General features: G+C 54.9%; 2 protein-coding genes across 2 annotated transcripts; one reads left to right on the plus strand and one right to left on the minus strand.

Moving 5' to 3' along the window:
* Window positions 1-16,253: 16,253 nt before the first annotated feature.
* Window positions 16,254-20,411, plus strand: CAV3 (caveolin 3). Its single transcript, XM_068408728.1, has 2 exons — window positions 16,254-16,468; window positions 18,707-20,411. Exons 1-2 carry the CDS (start codon window positions 16,355-16,357, stop codon window positions 19,046-19,048), a joined length of 456 nt encoding a protein of 151 aa, XP_068264829.1. The 5' UTR covers window positions 16,254-16,354; the 3' UTR covers window positions 19,049-20,411.
* Window positions 20,412-21,163: 752 nt separating this feature from the next.
* Window positions 21,164-26,422, minus strand: OXTR (oxytocin receptor). The gene is made up of 2 exons (XM_068408727.1): window positions 25,492-26,422; window positions 21,164-21,411 (listed from the first exon to the last, which is right to left on the minus strand). Exons 1-2 carry the CDS (start codon window positions 26,420-26,422, stop codon window positions 21,164-21,166), a joined length of 1,179 nt encoding a protein of 392 aa, XP_068264828.1.
* Window positions 26,423-27,540: the final 1,118 nt, after the last annotated feature.

Genomic DNA, 27,540 nt, shown 5'->3' on the forward strand with positions numbered 1-27,540 from the left:
GCCTCAAAGAGCTGGGTAAAGGGCTGTCACTAAGCAACCAAAACTCAGTGCACTTGAGCACCCATTTACTGTCATCACCCAGTACAGCCCCTGGCACAGGCGGGACCATCTCAGCGTTGGGTTTAACAAGAAAACGGGCGCAGGGGCTGCTGCGGTGCTGGCACTGGGACCACCACGGCTCTGTGGCCATCGCTTCGCTTCCCACAGGAGGCAGAAAATGCCTTGTCTTATCTTTGAAGGTGTTAGAACAACAGAGAAAAAGACAGTTCACCTCTCTTCTGGTTGAAACTGTGGTTTTTGGAGGGGACAGGGTGGGAAAGCGTTCATGTCCTGCAAGGAAGCAGGAAGGCAATGGTGCTGTTGGCCACCTTGGTCCCCAGGAACGCGGCGAGCAGCGGGGTGGTACCTCTCTGGGTGCTGAGCTCCTGCACAGAGGGGCTGTGGTGTGGCAGCCCAGCGGGCAGGATCAAACGGAGGGGAAGGTGGGTGGCTGGAAAGCAGCACACGGCCGCAGCGGGGAACAAAGGCAAGCCCCAGGCTGCTGCCTGCCCAGCCTTTCATCTCGTCCGCTGCTTTGAGATACCGCAGAGATGAGAAAAAGAAATGGATCTGAGAATGATCTTCCAGGGGGATTTGTTCAGGCAGATTTGTCCAGCTCAGGGCTCTTTTATCAAAGCCAGCTGCCAAGCTAAGTTATTTTGGTGGTGAGCAATCTCGTCACCGATTTCAAACTGGCTGGGAAACGCCAGCTCGAAAATCTCTTGCTTTCAGAAGAAACTTGCAGGTTACACAATGTCTACAGCACCCACCCAGCAAACTCGGTGTTTCCCTCTCCTGAGGATCACGTTGTGGGAGTTTTCCCAGTTCCTGGTGTTGCACCCTCTGTCCCCTCCTGCCTGGTCACCAACACAGCCCTCACCCTCCCTGAGCCGCTGCGGCGCAGAAAGCCTGAAACGCTTCTAGAATTAATACAATGAGGCATTAAATAAACAATAAATCAGCTCGACCTGTGCCAATTCTGCCCACAGAGGAAATTCAAAACTATGTTATTAAGCAGCAGCATTTGAAGTGTTTAAAGGGCAAGGTGAATGATTTTATCCAGCATGCAGACATGTGTTCGGATCGTGTTCAGGCATCCCTCAAGGAGAAATGCAACACTACCCCCTAAGAGGGGTGGGCAGCGCTGTAGGAACGCTGTCATTAGGTGCAGCTTTTGTATGAACTGTTTTACAATTCTTTTCAACAACGTTGGGTGCTATAGAACAGACAATCACAGTCCCATCTTCAAAAACTAATTGTTTTGTGGGTTCACAATGGAAAATTGGGGCAATACCTCCATTTGAGTGAAAATATAACCTTCCCCTGAAAAATGGGTGTTTTACAGGCAACACCTTCAACAACCACATCTGAAGTTACAGCTCTCACTTTACAGAGCTACTTTTTTCTCACACCTCAAAGAAAATAAATCTATATTTAATCCAAAATGGATTTTATTTTCCGAAGCAAAAAAAATCCATGAAAATAGGAGGTTTTGGTGAAAACACCTTCTAAGTGACTCATAAGCAGATAACATGGATTGAAAACATCTTTAAATGCCACATGAAGAGCAACATTAGTATGTTCCCATGCAACATCCACTCCACATGGATTTCAAAAAGGAAGGGAACAGTATTTTCTCCATTTTTAGCCCCAATATGAAATATTAACAAATGCTCCCCGAGTTCTTTGTTGAAACAAACCTCCTGGTTGCCCTTTAGCACAGCTGCGCTCCGGGTTGATGCCGCATCGCTCTCTCCCTGGCTTTTCCCAAAAGATAAACTCGTACATCTTAAAGCCTCACCTGACCAGCTCCTCCTTCTCCATCGCTGTCCAAGGACACAGCAGTCGCTGGACCACTGTCGGCCTCTCTTCCTCTCTCCATCCTCTCCTAGGGAGCCCAAAGCACCCATCCAGCTGCTTCCCACTGCCCCGGCAGGCAGGAGCTGGGGCGCTCCGCTGCCCGTTCGCAGGGAAACCTCTCCATGCCAGGCGTGAGGGAGCCCTGGCAAAGGCTGGCTCCTTCCTTCGGGAGGCAAATCCACCAGATCCAGCTTTCCCCAAGGGAAATCGGAGCTGGGGCCGGGCAGAGGAGGATGCCCGCGGGTCTGGGGATCTCCTCGGGGCTGGGATGCTCTTGGGGCCGGGGAGAGGAGGATGCCCCCGGGGCCGGGGAGAGGAGGATGCCCCCGGGGCCGGGGAGAGGAGGATGCCCCCGGGGCCGGGGAGAGGAGGATGCCCCCGGGGCCGGGATGATCTTGGAGCCGGGGAGAGGAAGATGCCCTCGGGGCTGGGGATGCTCTTGGGGCCGGGGGTGCCCCCGGATCCAGGAGCTCCCTCGCAGCCCCTCACTAGATGGTGCTGCCGGGCCGGGAACCGCCGCCGCTCGCTCCCACCAGACGGGCTCATCCTCCTTTCCCTTCGCCGATGTGTTTGTTACGAGAAACTAAATATATTCCTCTTTTTCCCCCCCTCACAGCTCTCCGGAGCTGTTTGTTTCCCTACAGCGCAATCCCGATGCCACGAAATAATCATGGAAAAAGTAACTAAGAGATAAATCAAAGAACGGTATCGAAATGCTCCCCGATTTACAAGTTTTGCCGTGTTTGCCCTTAAACGCACTTGGGCTGCCTCCCCTGGAGCTGTTCTCTGCAGAGATTTAGGTAAGGCCCAGGGATGCAGGGACAGCGGAGTGACAGAGAGGATGCCAAGCCCTCCTGACCTCGGGGGTCAGTTGTGACCTCGACTCCTCACGTCTATTTCGAGAAACACGGTGAAAGATTTGACAGTTTGCCTTCTTTCTGAACCAAAACAACTTCTAGATTCCAGAAAAAAATGTCAGTCAAACATTTAGGCTTTTCACTTCGTGTTCCTTGTCATGTAAAGTACAAAATTCTGTACTTTGAAGTGGAAAATCATTTCCAAATCAAAGTTTGAAATAGTTTGATAGCATCAAAATCCCCCATGCCCAACTCCTACAGTCTCCTGTACTTTATCGATCCAAACCAAAATCCTAGTTAAATAATTCCAGTTTGATGACATATTTCAGGCTGGCATATCTATTACCAACACTTACTTTTTATTCAGTATTCTAGGAGCACATCTGTTCTTCAGTCACCTTTATGGAATATTCCTTTCACCTACTTTGAAGAGTCTATACAAAAGCTTTTTAAAAACAGACTATTTCATAAGACTTCTACACAGGAGAAGGTTTAAACTCTCAGTCCTTTTCCAGAGCTCCTGCACCAACCACCACTGCATTTAAACCATCCAAAATAAAGCCAGAGTGCCTACATCTGATTTTTCCTCCCATTTTCTAAACTAAATAGAAAATGCACAATCATGAGCTTTAGGAGGGATATAACACTGCGGTCGGCATCAGTTCGTTTGTAATATTTCATAGCTCATTAATGACACTTTTAAAGAGAGAAGAGCTGTGGCCGTGCCCATGTAGCAGTCACAAGGAAGGTGAAATATCTCCAAACCCTGGACACTGCCCGAGAGGCTGTTTGAGGCACCCCAGAGGGAAGGGCAAGGAAGGCGACACAGGCACGCGGCACAGCTCAACTCATCCCAGGGTTTGGGAAATTCATCACTGGATAAATCAGCACAAAACAAAGATGTTTTGGATGCTCAAGGGTATCAGCTGCCAGGAGAAGGTTTGAGCACACCAGTCAGGGAAGGAGGGCTGGGATTAATGGTGCTGAGGATGCCCAAGGGCTTCCTGGGCAGGCAGCGGTGATGCAGCCCAGCTCCGAAAGGTGCAAACCATCATCACTTCTCCTGCCTCTGCTCAAGATTTGATAGCTCAGCAGCTCTGGAAACCATGCCAACAATGTAGATTGACAAAAAAAAAAAGGCAGCATTTGGCCCCAAGTCCTTCCAATATTTGTTTTTACTATAAAAGGAGAATTGGACTGTAGATGACACATGGGTTAGCTGATTTAGTTACACAAGTAACTGGGAAAGCAGAGTGTTATGCTTTCAAATGCCCTTTCTGCTTTTGACAGTTCAAATTCTTTTTAAGCTTCACCTCAGGCTACAGTTGTTCTGTCTCCAGACCTGGAGCTATGCTATTTTAAGTGCTGATAAGCACAGTCTCACTGCCAGGCACTTGCTGGTCTCAAAGCATCTCCATCCAACAACCACCTTGAAGAGCTTGTCTGTAAGCCCAGCTCTTTGGTCTTCCACATATGCAGAAGTATTGTTCTTCCTAAAGGGACAAAAACCATACTTGTGGCCACCTGGGTTTGGAAAGGAAACCCAGTGGGGTCTGACTGAGGATTTCCTCCATCGTTTTCATGCTGCAAGCACACCACCGACCCCAGCAGCCCAGGTCAGCGCCTTTCTCCTCCTCTCCTGGATTTTCCAGGGCAGACACTTTGCCATCATAAGTTTCTGCTTCCTAGGGACAACCTGGAGGCAGGCAGTGCTGGAGAGCAAGCCAGGACCCAGGGCAGCAGGCTCCAGCTCTGTTGCCAGCAGGTGTTAGGCTCAAAGCCTCAGAGGGTTACTGTTGTTTTTATTTTACAGTCATTTTACAAAGCCTACCAAATGGCAAAAAAAAAAAAATACAGCCTCAAAAGCAATAACAGTGAAAGAAAAATGGCTGAGAGTTTAATCAAGAGCAGTACAGAGCAATCTAGGAGCTTTGCTTCAGCTCCAGCTACTTTATGAGCTGGGAATTGGAGCCAAACTGCAAAATTGTGTGAGGTGGATTCCCACAACAGGACCCTGAAGCTGCCCAGGGCCGCAGGGGTGGTTTGAGATCACCTCTCACGGCAGGGTAACAAAGCCTTATTTCTAAAATAAACCCTGGGGAGTTTTGGGAAAGAGATTGACCCTGAGCAGCCTCACAGCCCTGGCACAGAGCTCTCCCCCTCTGCCCGCAGGGTACAGCAAACCGTGGAAACACGGATCTGTCGCCCTGTGCCCGAGCAGCCCAGCTCTGAGACGGCACTGCTACAAACCTCAGCCAGCCCCGCGAGGGACACCGACATCTCCTGCTCCTCCTCTGCGTGCGGGGGTGTCTGACAGCGTATTTACCAGGAGAAGGAAGGATTTGCTGCCCATGTAAGACCCACCCGAGCTATAACGCCTTGCCAGCCTTGCCTTTGCACTCGCAGGTCGATGCAGCTCAGCAGCCGCCCTCATCCTTCGCAGGTGGAGCAGACGTTGCTCCCTTGTCCAAAACAGGAGCTGCGTCTGTTGTCAAAGAAAAATAACTTCAGTGTAGGATAAGAAAGCCCCAGAACTGCAATTTCGGATGCATGTTGTGTACCTGCGTTTCACCTCCCTCAGCATCACGAGAGGGCTCCTGATTCAGCTGTACGGAGCGTGCCCCACACCTCCATCACCGTTCAGCACATGAGCTAAACCCGAAACAGGGAGGACTGTCACCACCAGACAAGGTCCTCCTAACACCTGGCTCTTCCCCAGCACATTTAAACCCATCACATTCTCCCCAGACGGAGTGATCCCTTTCTCCCTGCATCAGTCCTCAAAGCGTTCCCACAATATCACTGGAAAAAAGGAGCTGAAAATGTCAAAATGGGCTTTTTGATTGCTCTGCCTAGGTGGGGAAAGGACATCTGCCACCAAGAACATGGCAAAACTGACATGAGGACACAAGATATTCACGTGTGTATTTATATTTGTCTGGGAAAAAAACTGTTGGAAAATGTTGCCCTTCTGCTTGCAACCACTGTGTCCTGAGGATGAATAATTTTGGCTTTTTCCAAGAAAGGGCTCCAAACCCTCAATAACAGCACAGCTTCAGGCTACTTATCACCAAGGGACAGGGTTGATCTTGCCATTTACTCCTGCTGACTCTTCAGGAAGGACAGGTCAGCCGTGGACGTGACTGTGCACAGCCCTGGGCTTCTCAGCTCTGCACCTCCAGTGCCCACATCCCGCAGCTGAACCCCAGCTCGCTGGGCTGACCCTCGCCAGCACCAGGAGCCACCTCACCCTTCTCTGGAGGAGACACGGCAGCATCGCCCTGGCTCAGGAGTCGGAGCTGCCTTTGCCAGCTCTGCACCACAGCACTGCAGGGGCTCTGCCACGCTTTGCTTGTTTCCTTCAGGGACATGCAACTTTCCCCTTTCCCTATCTAAGCAGTAGTGCTTAAATGATGGAAGATGTCAGTCTTCAAAGAGATAAAGCTTTCTCACCAAATTCTTTTTCTTATTATAAAAACAAGTGAAAGAATAACATTTATTCCATCACATGGCTATTGAAGTATCTATTTTTCTGGGTTCTGGCACTGCTTTCCCAAAAGACAGCATTTTCTTCATGAAATACCAGCGAGTCTTGGGCATGACTTTAGAGAGCACCAGAAATAGTGTGTGGAAGGAGAAAAGCAGCGTCTCTTTCTTCCACATATGGATACCAGCTCCAACGGGGGACGTACACACACAAATATAATCCCTTCTGATTCTGACATCGCTGGGATCTTGTTAGACCCTCTTCTACTTTTTCTTCCATCTATACCATTGTCCATTCATTTTCTTGTACTCTAGTTTTGGCCACCTTTTGCCTCAATCTCAGTGTGGCTCAACCACAGCTTCTCCTCCAGCCCCACCAGCACCCCCAGTCACTCCCCCCTCACCCAGGGTAGACAAGTCCATCAGGGCACTGCCTCCACCCCGGATCTGCAGCCTGAGGACAAGGTGGACACACCTCCACATCCCTGCCACCCAGAGTCAGGTGTCACAGCCCCCCTTGGACATCCCCATGAAGCAATGGCTCTGCCACTGTGGGCTTGGACCTGCCAAGTGTGCCCTCCTGTCCCACTCACACCACCCCAAGCACGACACTAAAGGCAATTATATATCCTTTGCTTTCACTGCTGCCAGCCTTGTCCTTGAATCCTCTGTCACCTCAGAGGTGGCCAGCCCTGCCATAGCTCAGGCAGGCTCTTGGTGGCAATTCCTACCCACCTCGCCGTGCCACCGTGGGCTGGCTGCAGTGCCAGCGTACACTTGTAGAGTTTTCTATTACACATGTTCATGCCACTTCCCATAATGTCCTTCAGATGAGAAATCAACCTGCAAAGCCACTTGGTGATGCCTGGAAAGATGTCAGGTCCAGGTCTGGATGCTCAGAATCTCTTGCCCGTTGATACATCCCCACAGCCCAGCTGCCACCATAGCTCGAGGGATGAATGGTCACCTTAATGACCAAGGTGTGCACCAAGGGCTGCACCACCCTGCGACCGGCACAGGCTTGCTGAAGACAACCAAAAGCTCCCACTTGTCCCAGAAGGGCAGAGCTCTTTCTTGAAAGCTCAAATTCCTGCACAAAGACTGTCCAGCTCAGTCTAAGCAACAGCCACGCTGTGGTTTGAACAAGGGCATGCTGTCACAACAATTAATGATATATAGGGTGTAGTCAGGTGAAGTCTATTAATATTAATATAGTTCTGCTGCCATAAATAGCCCTAGAGAGCCAACACTCATAAAAATACAAATACTCCAGTGTTAACCCTTGGAAAACTCCAGCATAAACTGGAATAGGCTCATAGGTCATCAGCATGGGCCAAACCCAGCTGGGGTTACCGACTGCAAGCTGCTTTAACCATGGCAGATACACCAGCACCTCACAGGATCTGGCTCTTGCATACTTAAAGGCAAAGAAAAACCCATTAGTTTTTCCATCCTTCACCATCTTGTCCTGCAGCTAAAATGTTTCTTTCAACAGAGCACAGCTTGCTGTGTAGAGATAAAAGCAATGGAAAAAAATAAAGAGCACTTCTTCTATTTCTCCCTTTTATCCTGAGCATAGTAATTGATTTTATGCACTGAAATGTTTATCTTAAATGGAATTTCCTTTCTCCATTTAAATATCTGATATGCACCTTCCACTTTTCAGTTCTTAGACACTGGTGAAATCACCCGGTTCCTAGAGTGTTACAAATGGTCTTGGGTGCCCTGTTTACATTAAAACTACCCAAATTAGGTACTAGGTACTGGCTATGCTCCAGTGGACGTGAGAGCATCCGCATTCCTACGGAGTTACAATGCTTCCTCCAAAGAGTGGATTTATATCCACTTCCAAGTTAAATAAATCATGTACCACAGTCCCTGAAACAGTCCACTTATCACACTTAGTGTGAATAATGAAATGTCACAATATTTGTCCAAGACACGTGGTTTGTTTTGCTTTCAATAAATAAGGTCTAGCAGGAAAAAAAAAAAATGAGGTACTGCTTCCCTTCGGTGTTAGTGGGTATCTGCTGGTGGGAACGGGCCTTCATGGGGGCTGCAGAGGAGGAGGCACCGGCTCGAGGTGTCCACATGAGGTATCTACACCGAAGAAAATCCAACCCATGGATTCACCTGCTAAAGCCCAGGAGGGAACAGCCAAGCGAGCTGGACCAGAGCACAATCAAACAACAATCTGTTCCCAACAGTCTGATCTTTCATGGAACAGAAAGGTTTTTTTCATGTTTAACAAAGACTTTGAGGGTTGAGAGCTCACTCTGGCATTACAGAATCACAGAATCAATGAGATTGGAAGAGCCCTCTGGGACCATCGAGTCCAACCATTGCCCTCACACCACCATGGCAACTAGACCAGGGCACTAAGTGCCATGTCCAGGCTTTTCTTAAACCCCTCCAGAGATGGTGACTCCACCACCTCCCTGGGCAGCCCCTTCCAATGGCTAATGACCCTTTCTGAGAAGAAATGCTTCCTAATGTCCAACCTGAACCTCCCCTGGCCAAGCTTGAGGCTACAGAACTGGGCCACAGTTTTGTATACACTTGATCTGAGCAGACGGTATTTTTCCCATTGCCCATTGCCACGTGTGATGCTATAGATGAAATAGTCACCCAGAGGAAAGGGAAACGGGAACCTCTTTTCATGTCACTGTATTTGCCAGTTTCTTTAATGCTGCTTTTTAGCAGCTGTCAGCATACTAAGCTGGGATATTAGGTGTTCCTAAACTTGTCATCTTTTCTTTTGGCTTAAAATAACCCCACTGCCACTTCAGGGCTTACCCTGCCTGCAAGGACCACCCCCCTGAGCCCTGCCAGCCAGCCCACCAGTGCCACAGGACACCACTTCACCATCAGCCTTAATTCCAAAATCGCTATTTGGGGGGGAAATTGTCAGCAGTTACACTGGAGCCTGAGCCTGCCCAGCACTCAGCTTTGAGACAGCCCCTGCCAGACAGAGGAGTACCACAACAGGGCAGAACAGGGCAGAGCAGCTGAAACCTTCCACGTGCAAAGCTCCCAGTGCTAGAAATAGGCATCTGTGTTCTGCACTGGGTTATTAAGAGACCAGCCCCCCTTCCAGGGCTTGAAAGCTCCTCTCTGCAGGCATTAGGAGCCTCCCAGGCGTGCCGCAGCCGAGCGGTATCGACCAGCCCCGCACAAACCCCTCGCACGTCTCTGCCGTGACATCACCCAAAGAGCAGCATCTTTCCTTATTTATGAGCAGCCACAGGCAGGGCTGCCTGCGCTTCAGCTCCGGCTGCCTCACACAAACACTTTTATTGAGACAAAGCCCAGCTTAGCCTGGCTCCTTTCACAGAGGAACCGGGCTTCTGAGCCCTGGTCTTTAAACCGTGTTACCTCTCTGCTGCGCTGGAGTGTGTAACGAGAGACTGCAACACCTCCTGGGTGGGAAAGGGGAAAAGCCATCAGCTGTTCCTGGTGGGGAAGCAAAGGGCTTTCCCAGTGCTGGAGCAACCCCCTAGAGGACCAGGTCAGACACCCAGCAATCCCTTCCTTTTAACAGCAACAGCTCTGCTGCACCCAGGGGCAGGCAAGCCGAGCAGCATCGAGCCCAGCTCTCCCACGTACACACCAGCCGGACACTCTTCCCACTTCAGAATCACCGAATCAATGAGGTTGGAAGAGCCCTCTGGGCTCAAGTCCAACCATTGCCCTGACACCACCATGGCAACTAGACCAGGGCACTAAGTGCCACGTCCAGGCTTTTCTTAAACCCCTCCAGAGATGGTGACTCCACCACCTCCCTGGGCAGCCCCTTCCAATGCCTAATGACCCTTGCTGAGAAGAAATGCTTCCTAATGTCCAACCTGACCCTCCCCTGGCCAAGCTTGAGGCTGTGTCCTCTTGTCCTGTCGCTGGTTGCCTGGGAGAAGGGGCCGACTCCCACCCCCCTACAACCTCCCTTCAGGTAGTTGTAGACTTCAAATGCTGGAGCTGGAAGCCTGTGTTCAGCTTGGCCTTGCCCTCCCTGGGCACTGCCCTGCACCGGCAGCCAGCCAGCTCCTGCCCAAGCGGCTGCCCCACGCTGTCACCAGAGGGTTTGTTTATTTTTACAACTGGTTGAGCTCTGCATAATTTTGGCAATAGGTGCTGCGCAAAGCTAAACAGTACAGGGGATCCAGAGAGCAAAATCAGACATTTCTAAAAATACAGCGATAAAGTAGCAGGGCATCACACGCCATCGCCTGCTCCCAGCCCCACCTCTGCTGCCATGGGCACCTGCCCCCGCACAGTCATCCCCCACCCCTCTTAGGGCACACACAAACACATTCACATCCTTCTCACCTTAAACCCGTGTTGCAAAGCCCCTATTTGGGGTCATTTTCTTGCCAGCAAGACAGTTTAACTGCCTGGTTTCCCATTGCACCCACTGTAGCTTCATGCACACTGCCTGAGCCCTGCCTGCCCTCCTGCACCCTGGCAGTGCCTCCCCTCCTTACCCCCCACCTGATCTGGGGCTGGCAGCAGTGTTTGCTGAAAGGGAAGGCATTACTCTACTGCTGCATGCTTTTTGATTAACGAAAGAGCTAATAACACCAGGATAAATAATAGCCAAAGGCAAGTTTGGACCCTACTGCTAATCAGCAGCAGCAGCAACTCATCAGCACACCAACTAGTTAAATCTGATTGTCAGACTACCCAATTGGTCATGTCACAAGCGATAAATCAAGAAAAGGCTCTCGCTTGATAAGGAAAAGCCAAGCAAGGCTATTTAAAAATGAAAATCCAAAGGAATTCAGAGTGCTGGTGTGAGAGAAAAGAGCTGAGATTAAGAAGAGATATAAACACAAGCTGAAAGGGGGCCGCTCCCAAACTGTCCTCCTGTGCCTTCAGCAGAGCAGGAACAACACCCACGCGTCCCTCGAAGCTGGCAGCCCCGCAGCAGCACGGACAGACCCTGGCCAACCCCACAGCATGCGAAGCCCTTGCAGAGGGGTCACCACTCTGCTGAAACGCCCCGGCTACTCCAGCACCTAACGCACTTTTTTCCCCTCTAATCCGATACAGGACACAGTCATTTGTTCAACGTTTTAAATGTAGCTTTGCCCACAGTCATAGGAATGTGATTAAGAGGGAATTAGGCAATAGCTAGCAGTTAGTTACAGGCTCAATTAGTGCCTGACGAGCTGCATGACAAGAAATGCAGCTGTAGATGCTCGGTGTGGTACCCAGTGCACTGGTATTGTTCAGCCCAGCGTTAAAAGCAGAAACTCTTCAGGACGTGGGGTGCCTCAGTGCGATACCATCTCCCCAGGTCTCCCACCACCCCCAGCCCCGTCTCCCTTGGCCGTTGGGGATGGCTGTGTCACACCACCAGCCCGGACCCAACGGTGCGTCCTCGGCGTCTGGACACACATGTCCAAAGAAAAAAGCAGCTCATCACTCAAATTAAAGACAGAAGGAAGAGCTGCTGATTGTAGACCATGGGATGAAATGCAGCTTTACACGTGCTGGGTCACAGCCGAGCTCTCCCTCCCTACTCTACGTGCAGGGGCTTCACTACCAGTAAAGGAAAGGGTTTCCACCAGGACAGCCCAGCTTCTGCGCTGGGTGACCCTAAACCTGCTCCCCTGCTCACACCTGTAGAAGCAGCAGCCCGTGCCTGCCCCAAACACTTGCCCTCCAGCCCGGCACAGCATCCACAGCCCCCTGCACCCTGCTGGGAAGGGCTCCAGCTCCTACCCCAGCGTTTACAATGGAGACAAGAATGCAAAAAGATCAGGTGGTTGTGTATCCACAGGGGCATGAATCTGATATTCATAGACTTTCCCTCTTTTAAAGGGCAAAACACTTTGAATTGAAACAAACTAAGACGACCTGAATGATAAATGGATGTGTTTCTGTGCTTCCTCAGTGGCATTTAATTTTAATTGATATTAAACATGACAGAGCTTCTACTCAAACATTTATTTGCCAGCCACCTATTTCAGCTGCCTCTGAAACAATAATGCCATTAATTGCCCACCCTCTGTACCTGCTGTACTCGTTAACTCCAGAGGGCTGAAAGGTGAGGACCAGCCTGTGCCACTCACAGGGAGGGCACTGGGCTCCTAGGACCAGGCTTTTCATCCAAGGGCTCAGACACGAATAGCTCCAGCAAGACTGGGTTCCTCTGACACACTGACAGAGAGGAGATCCAGGCAGGAAAAGGTGCCGTTTGTGATTAAGGAGAGTTCTGGCTTGTGGTCCTTGGGAGAGAGGGGCCAGGAGCAGCGAGAGGACACCCGGGGCGGGTGGGGAAGACCTGTCCCATTCCCTTGGAAGCACACACAGTTCCCTCAAGCAGCACTAAGTTTCCTTATTTGCTTCTCCTCTGCATTTCAATCCAACTTGTTTACTTCAATAATGATTTCTGTAGGTGAAACTCGAGGTGCTGCACACACCTCACATGGCACACGGCTCATCCTGGTGCTCTTTCAAGCCAGCAAAGGAGAGGATCAGGTGTTTGCAGACCCGTTGGCCACATTTGTGGATTTGTACCCAAAACAAGAGGAACTCATGGCCAGCGCTGCCAAGCCTGCACCCGCCTGCTCCTGCCACCAGAGGAGACCCGGCCTCCAGCCTCCGCCTGCAGCATCGCGGTGGCCAGGCGCCAGAGACCGAGGACAGCATCGCACAACGCTGCCACTCGCAGGCTCCCATTGTCAGGGAGAAGTAACATAGGGAATGGGTGGTTAAAACCGAGCTTTAACCTGCAACAGACAGTCACGAGAGCTAAAAGATGCTCATGGGAAGGAGGCACGAAGGTGGTTTTGTTTTGCTTTTTTTAAAAAAAAGATGACAGGAACTCTCTGCTCCAAGCACTGCAGGCAGAGCTGATCCCTCACCCTCGCTCCCATCCGGCAGCACCTTCCACTCCTTGAAATATTCGCTTGCTTTCCTTGTTAGACACGCTAAACTGGGCTGCAGGATTAAAAGCCAGGGTTTATGCACCAAGTCATTCCTCCTGCTTTAACCTAAGACTTCATTTACCAGCTCTCCTCTCCCCCAGCATACCACATCCTCTCAGAGGACCCGATAGCAAAAGCTCTCAATTTCTTCTCCCTCTTTGCTATTCCTTCACTGCAGTTCTGGTCTATTTATTTTCATAGGAGCTTTGGTTTCTGCAAGCTTTATTTCTGCTTTATTCTTCCCTGCTCGAGAGAAATATATTTTACTTGCTGGGACCAAGCAGCAGATTATTTTCAAGCAGAAAAAAAGCCTTCAAAGACTTAACTTATGGGGAGCAAAGGAAAAACACTCTGCACTAAACAGAAGCAGTGGAGTCTCCTCCGTGTCCTAAGCAACACCTGACAGCTCGGGAAGGCTTCAGGGTGAGGAGGACCACCCCACGTGCCCAAGCCCTGCATCTCTGTAAGCTCCAGCCCGACACCTCCTCCTCTGCCAGTGCTGCAGCACAAAGCTCCGAGAGGAGCTGCTCATAGAAGGGGAAAGCAAGCGTGGCGGCAAAAGGGGCTTCTTGGTGCAGTGGCCACCAGCAATGTTGTATTCGCAGGGTAGGAGCCATCCTCTGGCAACGAGCTCACCCCAGATCCCTGCACTGGGGTGGGGAGCTGGGTTTAAAACACCCGAGTGTGCTCCATGCCTGCAGGAGCACGCGATCTGCCCAGTCTTTTGCAGGAGCCTGAATCCCCTTCCTCCATGCTCAGAGATGGACAGACGCACGGGGAAGGACTGGCTGAGGACGGCTGCGCTCGGGGCACGAGAGGACCAGCTGGAGCTCAGGACCTGCCCAGAGCCTGGGCTCCACAAGAAGAAGCCCCTGATGTGGCAGGAGGAATGCATGTGCTATGTGAAAGCTGGACTTTATATGGAAGACACAACAACTTTATTGCTGTGCAGCTGAAGCGCAAGTTGGCCCTAGCAAAGATGGGAAAGGCTCTGAGGCTCCTGCGTGGCCAGGCTGGGAGATGGTCCCCACAAGACAAGCCATGGCCAGCAGAGTCTCTCACAGAATCAATCAGGTTGGAAGAGACCTCTGGGATCATCGAGTCCAACCATTGCCCTCACACCACCATGGCAACTAGACCAGGGCACTAAGTGCCATGTCCAGGCTTTTCTTAAACCCCTCCAGAGATGGTGATTCCACCACCTCCCTGGGCAGCCCCTTCCAATGGCTAATGACCCTTGCTGAGAAGAAATGCTTCCTGATGTCCAACCTGACCCTCCCCTGGCCAAGCTTAAGGCTGTGTCCTCTCAATGCATATCGTCTATATCCATCCCCAGGGGAGCATTAATATTTGCTAAAACTGCTACCATTTTATCAGCTGTACTTGGCAATTAAACTTCTGGCTGTCATTAGTCACTAACAAACCAACATCACTGTCAGCCCGCTGCAGCCACTGCACACCAGAGCTTCTACATGGGGTCCCATTCACAGTCTTAAAGTACTCGGAAACAGATTTATTTATAGCACCTACAGTGCAACAGAATCCTCCTCCCCTCTCTCATTGCTACTTGAGACACTCACTGGCTGCACGTTAACCACGACGTGGGTCCACATTTTCCTACTCCCACGCCCGGGACACCAAAGCCGCGTGCCGGGGTGCGGAGAGCAGGGACCAGCCCCAGCCTAAAGACAGCGAGTGACTCACGCTGTTAGAAATCCCGGCTCACTTTGCAGAAGCACCCTTCATGGTCTAGAAGCACCCAGCCAGCGCAGCAGCAGTGCTACAAAACTTTGTCAGGGGGGAATTCGGCCGTGACAGAGCAGGGCTGGCCTTAAAGCTGGTGCCCAACGCTTTGGAGCATGGAGGATTTTTTACTTGCAACACCAGCCCGTGCTGGGTTTGGGCCAGGGCTGGCACCACGGGTTACTTTCCCACCCCAGTTCTGCCCTTTCTCTCCCTACAGGAGTCAGGGAGGTCTGTGACAAGCTGCAGTCATCACTTTTAGCCATGGATGTGTCGCACCCCAGGGCATCACCACATCTGCTTTCACTAGAGCAGAAATCGCAAAAAAAAACTGTTTCCAGGCCGAGGTACCGCCCTGACTACAGGAAAAATACTAAAAAGCACCGTGGGCAGCAGCAGGATTTGGTGGAGCATCACTGCAGCCTATGACCTGCAGTGATGCTCGGCCAAGCCCTCACCATCACAGGCTCTTGGGAAAATTGAATACACCCGAGAGGAGGAGCATCCCCCCCTGCTCCTCTCCTGGCAGAGGTGTCCTGTCCCAAAGGGCACCTGCTGGGAGAGCAGAGGTGGGTTATCTCAATGCCACTTCAGATGGGAGCGTCTATAAACTGACTCAACAGAAGCTTTGGGTATGGAGTTGGTTTCTTTTGTTGGTTTTTGGTTTTTCTCAAAACGATTAGTTTTGGAAAAATCTTCAGTTCACAAAACCCAAGAGAACACTGAAGAGATTGATGAATATTATCAAGATACAGCACGAGCTCAATAAATCTTCTTTAATATGCTAAATGTCACTGTGCCCAGTGCTCGTGGAGGAGCTGTCCCGACCATCAGACGTGTGGGTTGGTCTGTTGGATTTCCTCGAGTTTCTCTGTATGAAAAATCTGGAACCAAATGATCCAAGCTGACACCACGAGCCTTCTTCTGGGCTCCCGGAGGGACCCTGAGGCTCGCTGGCCGTCCCAGGACAATGTGGCTTCTCTGGGTGATATTTATAGACACTATTCCCGTCTCCCCTGAGCCCTTTCATTTACAGATTCGTAAACAACAAATTTCTTCATAAACAGACACTTCCCTCAGGCTTTTGGGGACTTCTGTGCTAATTTGGGCATCGTTTCTCCCATTCTGCCTCCCCACACGAGGAGAAAATCCTGCGCAGCTGGGCTGGGGGGCTGCATGCCCACCCCCGTGCCACCTCTGCCCCAGCCACCCACACGCCCCCCCAGAGGTGACACCGTGGGGGCTGTCCCCAGCAAAGCCCCTTTAAGGGACCTTTAAGGTAGGGCAGGCGCGGGAGGCACGACATTAATTTTAGCCTGGAGCAGCGCCAGGGGCGCAGGGCAGCTGCGGCGAGGGGGGGCCGGGGCCTCCACACCCTGCCCGCCCCGGGTCCTCCCAGCAGAGCCCCGTCCCCGGCTCCGTGACCGGAGCAGAGCGGCCATGGCAGAGGAGCAGACCCAGCTGGAGGAGAGGATCTTCATCAAGGACCAGCACACCAAGGAGATCGACCTGGTGAACAGGGACCCGAAGCGGATCAATGAGGACGTTGTGAAGGTAGGGCTGCCTCGGGGGGGTGTTCCAGGGGCATCGCCGCCTCCTCGGTGCGCCCAGAGCAGTGGGGCTGTCATTCTGTGTTGGGCCTGACCCAGCCAGGGCTGTAAGTCCCTGTATGCGTGCCTCAGGAGGTGGCATCAGCTGGGGCTGCGGGGAGGTGACCTGCTGCACACCCTGACGCTGGCCAGGTGGCCGTGTGCCGTGCACAGCTCCAACTAACACAGCATTTCCCACTCCTCGAGTGCGCTCTCCTACTTCACAGGCTGCAGCTTGAAAATTTATGGAGACGCCCTCCTTGGTACCAGCAAGCGGGGAGCCAAAAATAAACCGGGGTCAGCCCTGTCACTGATTTAAAGGGAACCTTGGAAAAAGGCTGCTGGTCTTCAAGACCTGACAAGGAGCACCAGAGCCTTTAGGTGCCTGTTGTCCCCTGGGGAAGGAGGGGGTTTCTCCCACGTGCAGCTGGCTGATGGAGATCAGAAGGAGCTCTCAGCCCAGCTGCACAGGGAAGCGTGTCCCCAGTGCTGGTTGCTCTGAGCTTTGTTAGCATTATGCCAAAGATAATTTTGGCCCAAAGGAGAGCAGGAGGAGATGGAAGAGTTTTGTTAAAACTGCACTGAGAGATGACATGCCAGAAGGGACAAAGCCTGCTCACAAAGGCTTTGGAACGGGCCAGGACCTCGATCGTACCGGTGAAATGCGAGCTGGCGTTTGTGCATTAAACCACCGTGACGCTAAAGCCGTGGGCACGGTCACACCGAGCTGTGACAGCGACAGCCGGGCACCCTCCACACAGCGAGGCGCCTGTGACAGCTGCCTGGCCCCTCGGCATCTCCAGTGCGTCCCACACCCGTGCCACACCATGCCAGGGCGGTGAGGACCAGGCCAGCCTCCAGCCCGGCTCACCCCAGCGCCGGGCAGCCCTCTGGGGCACCCTGTCCTGCTCCCCAGCTTGCAGATATCACCAGCTACTGCTGCGGGGCAATGCCAGCACCTTCCCGGCCACCCCCATTCCCCACCCCTGCCTTTTCCTGCTCAGGGATCCCCAAAACCCCACGAGAGGATTCTCAAGCTCACCCCCTTACACGGCCACGCTGCTGCTTCACCAGCTTTGGAAGCTTCGAAGCGTTTGCTCGAGCTGCCCAGCGTTCCTCCCTCCGTAAAAATAGCACGGCCGATAAGGCTGGGGAGGACAGAGCACATCGCACCCCGCTGCCGCTCCCCACACTCCTGCCCCATGTCCCGAGGGGAGAGCCAAACCCTCCCCACTCTCCAGCCACACACTCGAAACACCCTGGGCACTAAAGCAAGCAGTACCCAAAAGCACGGCCGGCAGCGAGGGACCCGGCGGGGAGCAGAGCGGTCTGCAGCGTGGAGGGTTCCACAGATAAACCCACCCTGGGCACTAAGGTACAGCCAACAGAACGTGAGACCCTGTTACAGCTATGGCAGTGGCTTCCCAAGCCCCCTCCCAGGCAAAGGGACACAGTGACAGAGCAGTACCTGCGTGCGCTGGTCCCTGGACGTACCCAGGCTCAGCTCAGGGTCCAGCCTCGCTGCCTCCACCGCTCCTCCAGCCCTACTCCTAGGGCACTGCTGGCAAAAGGAGCAGCAAGGCAGAGACCCCTCTTATAGCCTGCTCCACCCTTCATCAATTAACCTGCTAATTAGCTCATCTCAGGCAGCTGTGCCATGCCCTGCCGCCCCCCAGCCCACCTGGGCAGCAGGGTGTTCCCGGGAGCTCCAGGACCAGATCACCCGGCTGCTGGCTCCTGACCCACGTCATGTTTCTCCCGGTGCCTCCTGGCCAGGAAATTAAAGATGGTGCAGAACGATTGTATGACCACAGCGCTTCCAAAGCCAGAATGGATATTGCAATTTAACATAAATGCACAAACAGACGCATTAGCTTCTCAAGGCAGGGCCATGCTGTTTCTCAAGACAACGAGCTTGGCTCACATGTTCCCTAGGAATGAGTTACACCGTGGTGAGCTCTCCGTGTGTAGTGCAGAGGCTTTAAGAGTATTTGTCATTCAGAGACACTCCCAACGCCTGCACATAACAGCCCCATCCCTGTAAGGGCACAGCCAAGCCCACGTGCCCCCCCCAGCAGAGCCCTGCCTCTCCCAGCCCCCTCCTTTCGGGCTCCCCTCTGACGCTGCAGTGGATCCTCGTCCTTGCACCAGAGCCCTTGCTGACCCCCCAAAGCCCCCTCACCTCCTCCTTCTCTCCTCCCAGGTGGACTTTGAGGATGTGATAGCTGAGCCTGTGGGAACATACAGCTTCGACGGCGTCTGGAAAAGCAGCTACACCACCTTCACCGTCAGCAAGTACTGGTGCTACCGGCTGCTCTCTGCCCTCCTGGGCATCCCCCTGGCAGTCATCTGGGGGTTCCTCTTCGCCCTCATCTCCTTCTGCCACATCTGGGCCGTGGTGCCCTGCATCAAGAGCTACCTGATAGAGATCCAGTGCGTCAGCCGCATCTACTCCCTCTGCATCCACACCTTCTGCGACCCGCTCTTCGAGGCGCTCTCCAAGATCTGCAGCAACGTCAGGGTTGCTCTCCGGAAGGAGCCCTAGCTCCCTCAGCCCCCCCACCAGCCCCCTCTGCGCAGGTCCCCGGCCCCGCAGCGTGCCCTGCCCGCGGGCACACGGACACCCGCGCCCAGGGACCGGGGCCCCGCGGCAGAGCTGGCTGCAGGGATGCTCCCGCAGACGGAGGCACGCCGGGCTGCTCCTGCCTCCATCCCAGGGCCAGCAGCTTTAGGAGAGGAGAAGCCCATCGAGGCTGGGCGAGCAGCCCCGGGAGAGCCCTCTGCTCTCCAGTGCCCCTGGCACCGTGCCCTGCTCCTGCGGAGGGGCCGCAGCATCCCCTGGACCACAGCCCCGGGCCACCACCAGAGCGAGAAGCGAGGGTGCAGAGATGCTGCTGGACAACAGACCAAACCCTGCCTGCTTCTCCATCCCTTCAGTATAGCATGACGCTAAGAGAAATACTTGCATATGAATTATTGTTTGCTGCAAATTGTTGTTGTGGAAGCTTCTGTATTAAATCACGCTGCACACATTTTTGTGGATAGAATAGTGAAAACAAGCTTTTTTTCCCCTGTGTGTTTGCATTTCAGCAAAGCTTTGAAATCCAGATCGATTAGTCCATGAAATGCAGCTGCCTCCTGGGAGTATGTGCTGGGCCTGGGCCACCGGCAACCAAAACCCCGCGTGGCAGCGGGACAGCCACTGCTGAGCGCCGGGCACGGTCACGGGGCTGCGGAGGGGCAGCACCTCAGGAGCAAACAGCTTGTGATAGCATCACCTGAGAAGTGACAAGCCTGGCTTTGCACAAAGCTTCGGCTCGTTTCTCAAATTATATTTGGGAATATTTACTATGCCCAGTTCAGAGCTGCTTCCTTCCCCGTGCTCCCACCGCTGTGCTCAGCCCATCTCCCGCGGAGCCACCCATTAACCCCGAGGCACTTGAAGGCTTCCCTGGCTCTGCCCTGAAGTGCTTTGCTGAATCAGGGCCCAGGAGGTCTCGCTGTGCAGAGGTTACTCTCAATTGTATTCATGTGCTTTTTCCCTTGGCTTCCAACAGAGACTCAGAGCCAAAGTTTCTTGTAGTGCCGTGCCAAGGACAAGAGCGAGCCAGGTTTTCTGCTGGTGCTCTTCCAGAGGCTGGGGATTGCGGTCCTTCGTTATTCCATAGCAATACAGCACCCGTGCTGCAGCAACACCAGGCCTTGGGGTGGGTGGAGTTACAAAAACAAAGACATTTAGGTATTTGTAGGGGGTAAAAAAGTCTCCAAACATTGGTCCTGCTCTGGCAGGGGGTTGGACTTGATGATCTCCAGAGGTCCCTTCCAACCCCTGACATTCTATGATTCTATGATTTTATCATGAGCATTTTTTTAAAGCTTTTTGTGGGAATAAAAAGAATTTAAAACAATACTGGGATTATATTCTTTTTAATGGCTTTTTGTTCTAGTAGGTCACAGCCTGAACCCAAAAAAACCTCCAAAATTCTGATCTCCCCCTGCGGTGGTCTGTGGGTTCCCGCACGTGGAGCACACCCTGCTCAGCCATCACCGCCTCCGTTTCCCTTCGACCCTTCCCAGGCTAGTGCTCCCTCTGCACTCCCCCTCCCGCTTTCCACCAAGACACAGTCAGAAAACTTTATTTACAGGTATTTCTTAACAATAAAAAACCCCATGCCATGAGCATGACCTTGTGCATTACAGAGCAAGAAAATTGCATTGGTGTAAAAGACTAAATGCGATCTGTGGGGAACCCAAAGCGAAAGCTCAGCCTCGGGGGGCCCGGCAGGTTTCTCCATCAAACCCCACGGAGCCCAGGCTGTGACCCCCCACGCCTGCCCTTGGAGCAGCTTTGGGCACACTCAGCAATCGTGTTATTGCACAGAGCCCTCGCCCTGCAGCCACGTCCTCCCGGCTCCCGCTGCCCCTGCTCACGCCGAGCCACCGATGTCAGCGGTCTGGGGGCTCAGGAGCGGGTTCCTGGTGTCCAGCCCCAGGCAGGACCGCAGCAGTCCTCCCCCCATCCCACCTGCTGTACATGCTACACGTGCACAGACATATATACACCTATTTATACAGAACCCCCCGCTCGTCCGAACCCCAGGACACAGGGGAGCGCTGGAAGCATCACGGCGGTGGCACAAGGTCCTGGCCGGTGATGTCCTCACGTCATGGATGGCTGCACGAAGCTCCTCTGGCTCGTGCTCTTGCAGCTGAGCACGAAGGAGGAGGAGTTGCTCTTCTTGCCGACGCTCAGGTCGCACGCCGGCCGGGCCTTCAGGTAGCGCGTGGAGCAGCAGAGGAAGCGCCGCATCAGGTCGTGGAAGAGGTGCCCCGTGTACAGCATGTAGATCCAGGGGTTGCAGCAGCTGTTGAGGCTGGCCAGGAGCATGGCGATGATGAAGGGGGAGGCTGCAAGGCAGAAAGCACGGCAGCGTCAGGGCACGGCGAGAACCACCGACGCGGGGAGGTGGGTGCCGGGCACAGCCACGGTGGGCTCTGCCGAGAGCCCCAAGCTCTGCCAGCATCATAGAGTCATAGATCATAGAACCATTTTGGTTGGGAAGGACCTTTAAGATCATCAAGACCAACCATTAACCCAGCACTGCCAAGCCCACGCATGTCCCTCAGCACCACATCTACACAGCTTTTAAATCCCCCCAGGGATGGTGACCCCACCACTGCCCTGGGCAGCCTGTGCCAGCGCTTGACAACCCTTTTGGTGAAGACATTGTTCCTGATCTCCAATCTAAATTGTAGCACATCTAACTCCAACCTATCACATCGCGACACCTCCTCCTGTGCCAGGACAGGGAACAACAAGAGTCAAGTGGCTCCTTTCCCCCCCCAGCGCCCAATTTGGGGCTGACTAGCAGCTCTCACCCATGCAGGCTGTGGGGCGTCCCCAGCTCCTGGGCTGTCCCCACCACCAACACGCAGGGTGACAGTGCTCACCAGCCCAGCCCCATCCGTTCTGCGTCACCCGGTGCTCTCCCAGCCCCGGGGATCGGTGGCATTTTTCTCCCCCTGGATTAACTTCCATGTAGGACGCTCTGCCAGGGGAAGCGACGGCCGTTCCCGTCCCAGGGATGAAGCCCAGGAGCCTGGCAATGGCTCCTGGGGACGGGAGGCAGCGGCGGCAGGGTGCCAGGACGCCGAGTCCCCGGTGGCTGCACACCCAGAGCACGAAGTACCCGACTGCCTGGTGAGGGAGGGGACGGTGGGGCTCACCCCCGCCGTGGCAGCCAGGAGGAGCAGGGGCAGAGCCCACGTTCTGCTCCCCGTGTTTGCAGCCCACCTCCTCATCCCCTCCCGTGCCCGGGGGATGCGCCAGCAGTGAGGATGCCTGCTCGGGTTTGGCTGCTTCTAGTCCCCTTCTGCCTCTGCAGAAGCCACTCGGTTTTTAAATGAGAAAAGAAGTGTGAATAATGACTACCAGTTCCCAAATGCACCTTTAACCAACTCATGCATAATTCCTGCTCTAGCGATGTCTGGTCCAACCGCTTTTAATTTCAAGCATATGCTAAGAGGAATCCATGGGGAATGGCTTACACATCCTGGGCGCAAGACCTGAAGTACATCACAGCATTTCTACCCACTTAAAAACTCCCAGCCACGGCTGACTCAGCTCTTCCCTCTCTGAGGGAGATAAATTGAATTTCACAGAGCTCTCCCGCCCCTTGGCAGGACTGATGGAGATCCCCGAGGGGGGCTGCGAAGAGCTGGCTCTGCTCCCCACGCTGTCCCCTCTCCCCAGCCCTGAGCATCCCCCCACACCGGGCTGGGGGTCGTGCGGTCAGGAGGGATGGGCAGAGGTGGGAGGCTGTGCCCGGGATGGGCTGTGGGACCTCTGCTGCAACCGCTGCTGCAGAAGTGAACCGAAATGAGACCTGTTCCCACACCCAGACAGATGCTATCGCTCACAGCCCACGTCCCAGGGCATCAGCTCCAACATAGGAGTTACTCTGCCTCACCGCCTCGCTATTATCTTCACAGACGCTTTAAGCCAACGTTGACCCAGAGCTCAAAACGCCACGTGCAACGTAAACCATCCGTGTGCGGAGCAGAAACCTCACTTAAACTGATGTTCTGCGAAGGATCCCAGGGCTGAAGCCAACACCTGAATCACAACCTGTAGCTCCAGCCCACGCTGACAGACTGTAGGTTTGTGTGGCCAGCGAAGGGGGGATCACGGCTGCCCAGGGATGCCCCATTGGAGGGTGACAGCGTGGCTGGGGGAGCGGGCGGGCATCAGCGTGGGACCCCAGCCCCGTTCTGGCACTGCTCAGGGCCAGGGTGCAGCTGCTGCACCTCACTTGCCTTGTTTTGTTTAAGTTGGTTTATGAAGTGAGGAAGGTCGGTGTAGAAAGCTCCTGAAGCTGCTCAGGACCAGCAGGGTGAGACCGCTCTGACCATCACCTCACTAACCAGGACAGGAGGGCTGCTTTGTTTGTTTTCTGTACAGCCTTATCTTCTACCCCCGACACACGCCAGACCGCAGCAGACTTTGCACCCTGCAAAGGTGAAAGCACGGCCCGTGGCACGCCGGGGGGAGCAGCAGCAGGGCTTTTCCCCAAGCACTGGGCATCCCCCCGCTACCACCCGAGCTCCGCGTCTCGCCGCGCTCCGGGGTGCGACGCACGGGCAGAAAACTGCGGGGTGCGTCAGGATTCAGGCAGGGATAACCAGACCTCCCCTTGCCAGGGGACGCGCTTCATGACATCCTGTGTGCAGAAAACTAAACATTTTCTTAACCAGGCGGCCCTCCCTCACCCAGCCTTTGCGATCTGCTCGTCACCTCCCGGGGCGCAGCCCGTCGGTGCACGACGGTGCCCCGCGGCTGCCGGGCTGCACAGCGAGGAGGAGGGTGGGCTGGGAGGAAGGGCTGGGGTCTCCCGGCATTCAGTATCCTCAATAACCCACCCGAGGCTTTTCCTCCCCGTGCCATGAAAGCCCCCAGCAAATGCTCTGGCAAAACTCCCACCCTTCACCGCAGCCGCAGCTCCTGAGGAGACGCGAAGGGAAGGGGAGTTTGCTACAACTCGGCTGGAGCTTCCCTCGCTACCTAGGGGCAAAGCAGAAAAGGGTGGGCATGGGACAGTCTCCTGGAGCAGCAGGCAGGGTGTGACCTGCCACCAGCCCGGCCAGCCCCCCGCGCCTCGCCGCAGAGTCAGCGGAGCGGCAGAGGTTTGTTTGCCCATGAGTCAGGTGGAAGCCCTCGAGATCGCAGGCTTGAAATAAATACAGCAAAAAGGAGAGACGCTGCTTCATCCCAGGGCGTATCTAAAGACTAGAAGTACCGACCAGCCTAAATCAGGTGGAAAAAACAAGCGACGGCTGCCGGGAGCACGCAGGGAGGTTTAAAAAGCCGTGCTTCACTTCTGCACCTGGAGTAAAAGGAGCAGAGAGAAGCAACAAAGGCAAGTTGTGAGAGCTGGAGCCAGGCTGCCAGCTTTGGTTCAGGGGAGAACAGACGTGCACGGGCTGCAGGACACAGCAGGTTTTCCACAGTGTACAGCTGGAACAGGGTTAGAGCAGGGAGAAGAGCGCGGGATGTCAGGGAGCCGTGCCCTCCGCTGGGCTGCCGGGGGAGCCGGGAGGGGGTCGCAGCTCCTCATCGGTCTTTGGCATCCCCAGACTCAGCATTTCTGCTGAGCTTGGGTCAGTCTGGCCACGGAGTTGACATCCCTGGATGCACTTTTTTGCCCTTTCTCCCACCTTACAAGGTCGTGCAGAGTTTTTCTTTTCAGCTTTCCCGGACAGTTCTCCTTGCAGGTGCAGAGGGAGCACCAGACACCTCTGCCGGGGGAGAGCACAGACTTGCACAGCTACAAGCGTGTGAGACCAAGGAGGGTAATATATTTTACTCTAAGTGATGACAGGAGCAGCCAGCACCAAGTGTAAAAAATGGCAAATCAGTGACACCATGTCCTTTCAGAAAAGCCTGTGCTCATAAATCAGTGTCTTTCTGCAGGAACCGTGCTCCAGTCAGAGATAAAATAACAGCAGCACAGTCCCGGGGTGGATGGAAACAGCAGGAAAGGAGAGGGAAAAGAGGGTGAAAGCGAGGAAGTCGGTGAGGACAAAACCATACAGCAAAAGAAAAGAAGTCGGGCACTAACGCTGCGCAGTTTTCTCCGGCAGCCGGTGCGGGGCCGAGCTCCCACACAGCCCTCGGCACCCCAGCACCCAGGGTGGGCAGTGAAACCTCCAGGGACCCCAGAGCAGCCACAGGAGGGAGCGAAAACCTCCCGAGCCACCACACACACAGCCCAACCCCTGAGCTGCGGTGGCCCTGAATGTGCGGGGGCCAAGCCAGCCAGCCCTCTCCTGCACCGGGGGAGCTCAGGCACAGCCTCTGCTGCCTGCGGGTGGTTTGTCCGTGCTCAGGACTTTCCCTGTCTCCCTCCCAGCCCGAGACCCGGCTCAGAACAGGTCACTGAGCTAAGCAGTCCATGCAAACCCAGGGCTACGGGAGGGGAGAGGACATACCTTCCTGCGGAGCATTCGTGTCCCACACAGACCACATCTGCACAAAGAAAAAGGGAGTCCAGCACACTATGAAAGCTAACACGATGATGAAGGTCATTTTGACTGTCCGGATCTTGGCTTTGGAGATGAGCCTGGTGCTGCTGACCCTGGCAAACGCCATCCCGCTGCGGGAGCTGGAGCTCAGACCCACGTTGGGCCCGTGAGCCGTCTTAAGCTTCACGTTCTGCCAGATTTTGAAGCTGATTAAGCCATAGCAGATGCTCAGCATCAGCACGGGGATGATGTAGACCATGAGGGTTATCCAGGTGACATAGGCTTTAGGTCCCCAGGGCTGGATGAAATCTGCCCAACAGTCATAAACCCCATTCCCCACATCCCTCAGAGAAAATATGTGGATCTGAGGGATGCTGACCAGCAGGCACAGCAGCCAGGTGAGGAGGACAGAGACCCGGTCCGCTCTCCTGTGCAGAGACCTCAGCGGCTGACAGATGGCCAAGCACCGGTCCAGGGACATCAGCAAGAGCATGTAGGTGGAAGCAAACATCCCCACCACCTGCAAGTACTTGATCAGCCGGCAAAGGAAATCTGGCCCATAAAACCTGAAGGTGATGTCCCAGATGAGCTGGGGCAGCACCTGGAAGATGGCCACGACCAGGTCAGCGATGCTCAAGTGCTTCATGAAGAAGTACATGCGGGAGTGCTTCTGCCGGGTGGTGTGGATGGCCAGCAGCACGCAGAGGTTGCCGGTCAGGGCAAGGAACAGGATGAGGCAGAGGACCGTCACCTCCACCTTGGCCATGTCCTCGTTCCTCTTCAGCGGGTCCGTGGTGCTGTTCCTCCCCGAGCTCTGGTTCTCCAGGCGGAGGCTGCCGTTCCCCAGCGAGCTGTTGATCGTCCATACGCCGCTCCCCGCAAAGTACAACTTCTCCATGGCCAGCTCCGTCCCACATAGAGCCCGGTGGCAGAGAGGGGGGTGGCAGATCCTCCACGAACGCGTCCCCGTCCGAGGCAGCCGTGTCCCCTCCCGGCGCTCCCCTCCCCGCCTGCGCTGCCGCTGCCTTCCGAGGAGCAGCGCGGCCGTCCCTGTCCCCGTCGCCGTCCCCGGGGCTGGAGGGCTCTCCGGCGGCTCCACCCTGTCCCCTCCCAGGGCACCCGACGTCTCCGCAGGCTCCTGCCCCCACACAAAACCGAGGCGCAGGAGGAGGATGAGGGGGAAAGGGCCGGCGGAGACGCGCTGTGCCCGTCCCAGCCCTGCCGCTCCTCCGGGGCCGCCCGGAGCTGCCGCACCCCGCACCCCAACCCCGCTGCAGCATCTTCTCCCCGCGCCCTCCCCACCCCTGGGGCGCGCCGGGCCCCGCTCCCACCCCCGGCCCCGCTCCTACCTCCGGCCCCTCCCGGGGCAGCCCCCGCCGGGGTGGGGAGGGGGCCGGATCCTGCCCGGCGGGGCGGGGGCCCGGTGCCGATCGTGCCCACCGGGCGGCTGCGCTGGGAGCGGCCGCCGCGAGAGGGAGCGGCAGGCCGGGGGCTGCCGGCCGGTGCCACGGTGATGGGCGGGGGCCGGCGGCGACGGGGGCTGCAGAACCGCCGTTAGCCCAACGCCGCCGGGCAGAGCTCTCGGTGTCCGCAGCCCCCCGGGCCGGGAGGGGCAGAGAGCACCCGGGGGGTGCGGAGCGGCGGGCGAGGGGCGATCGGGTGCGGTACGGCAGCGGGACCCCGGAGGGGAGCCCCCGGCGCTCGGCCGCCCGCAGCGGCAGCTCCTCGTCTGGCACCGCCCGACGGCACCGAGCTGAGCCCGGGGCTCTGCTCACGGCGGTGCCGGTGCCCACCCCACCGGGGGTGTCGGGGCCGCGGCAGGGGCAGGTTTCACCTCCCGGAGCTGCCGGTGCCGGGTGCTCCCGGCGAAGCGCCCACCGCATCTGCCGGCACAGCCTCTCTCGTGCTCGTGTTACTCAGCAGTTAAAACACCACCACCAAAGACACTTTTTTCTGTCGGGAGGATTATTTTAGAGTATTTTTGAACCATTTCTATAAGAGAAAAAAATGTGGTTC

The sequence above is a fragment of the Nyctibius grandis genome, chromosome 10, assembly GCF_013368605.1.
Source record: "Nyctibius grandis isolate bNycGra1 chromosome 10, bNycGra1.pri, whole genome shotgun sequence".
NCBI lineage: Eukaryota > Metazoa > Chordata > Aves > Nyctibiiformes > Nyctibiidae > Nyctibius > Nyctibius grandis.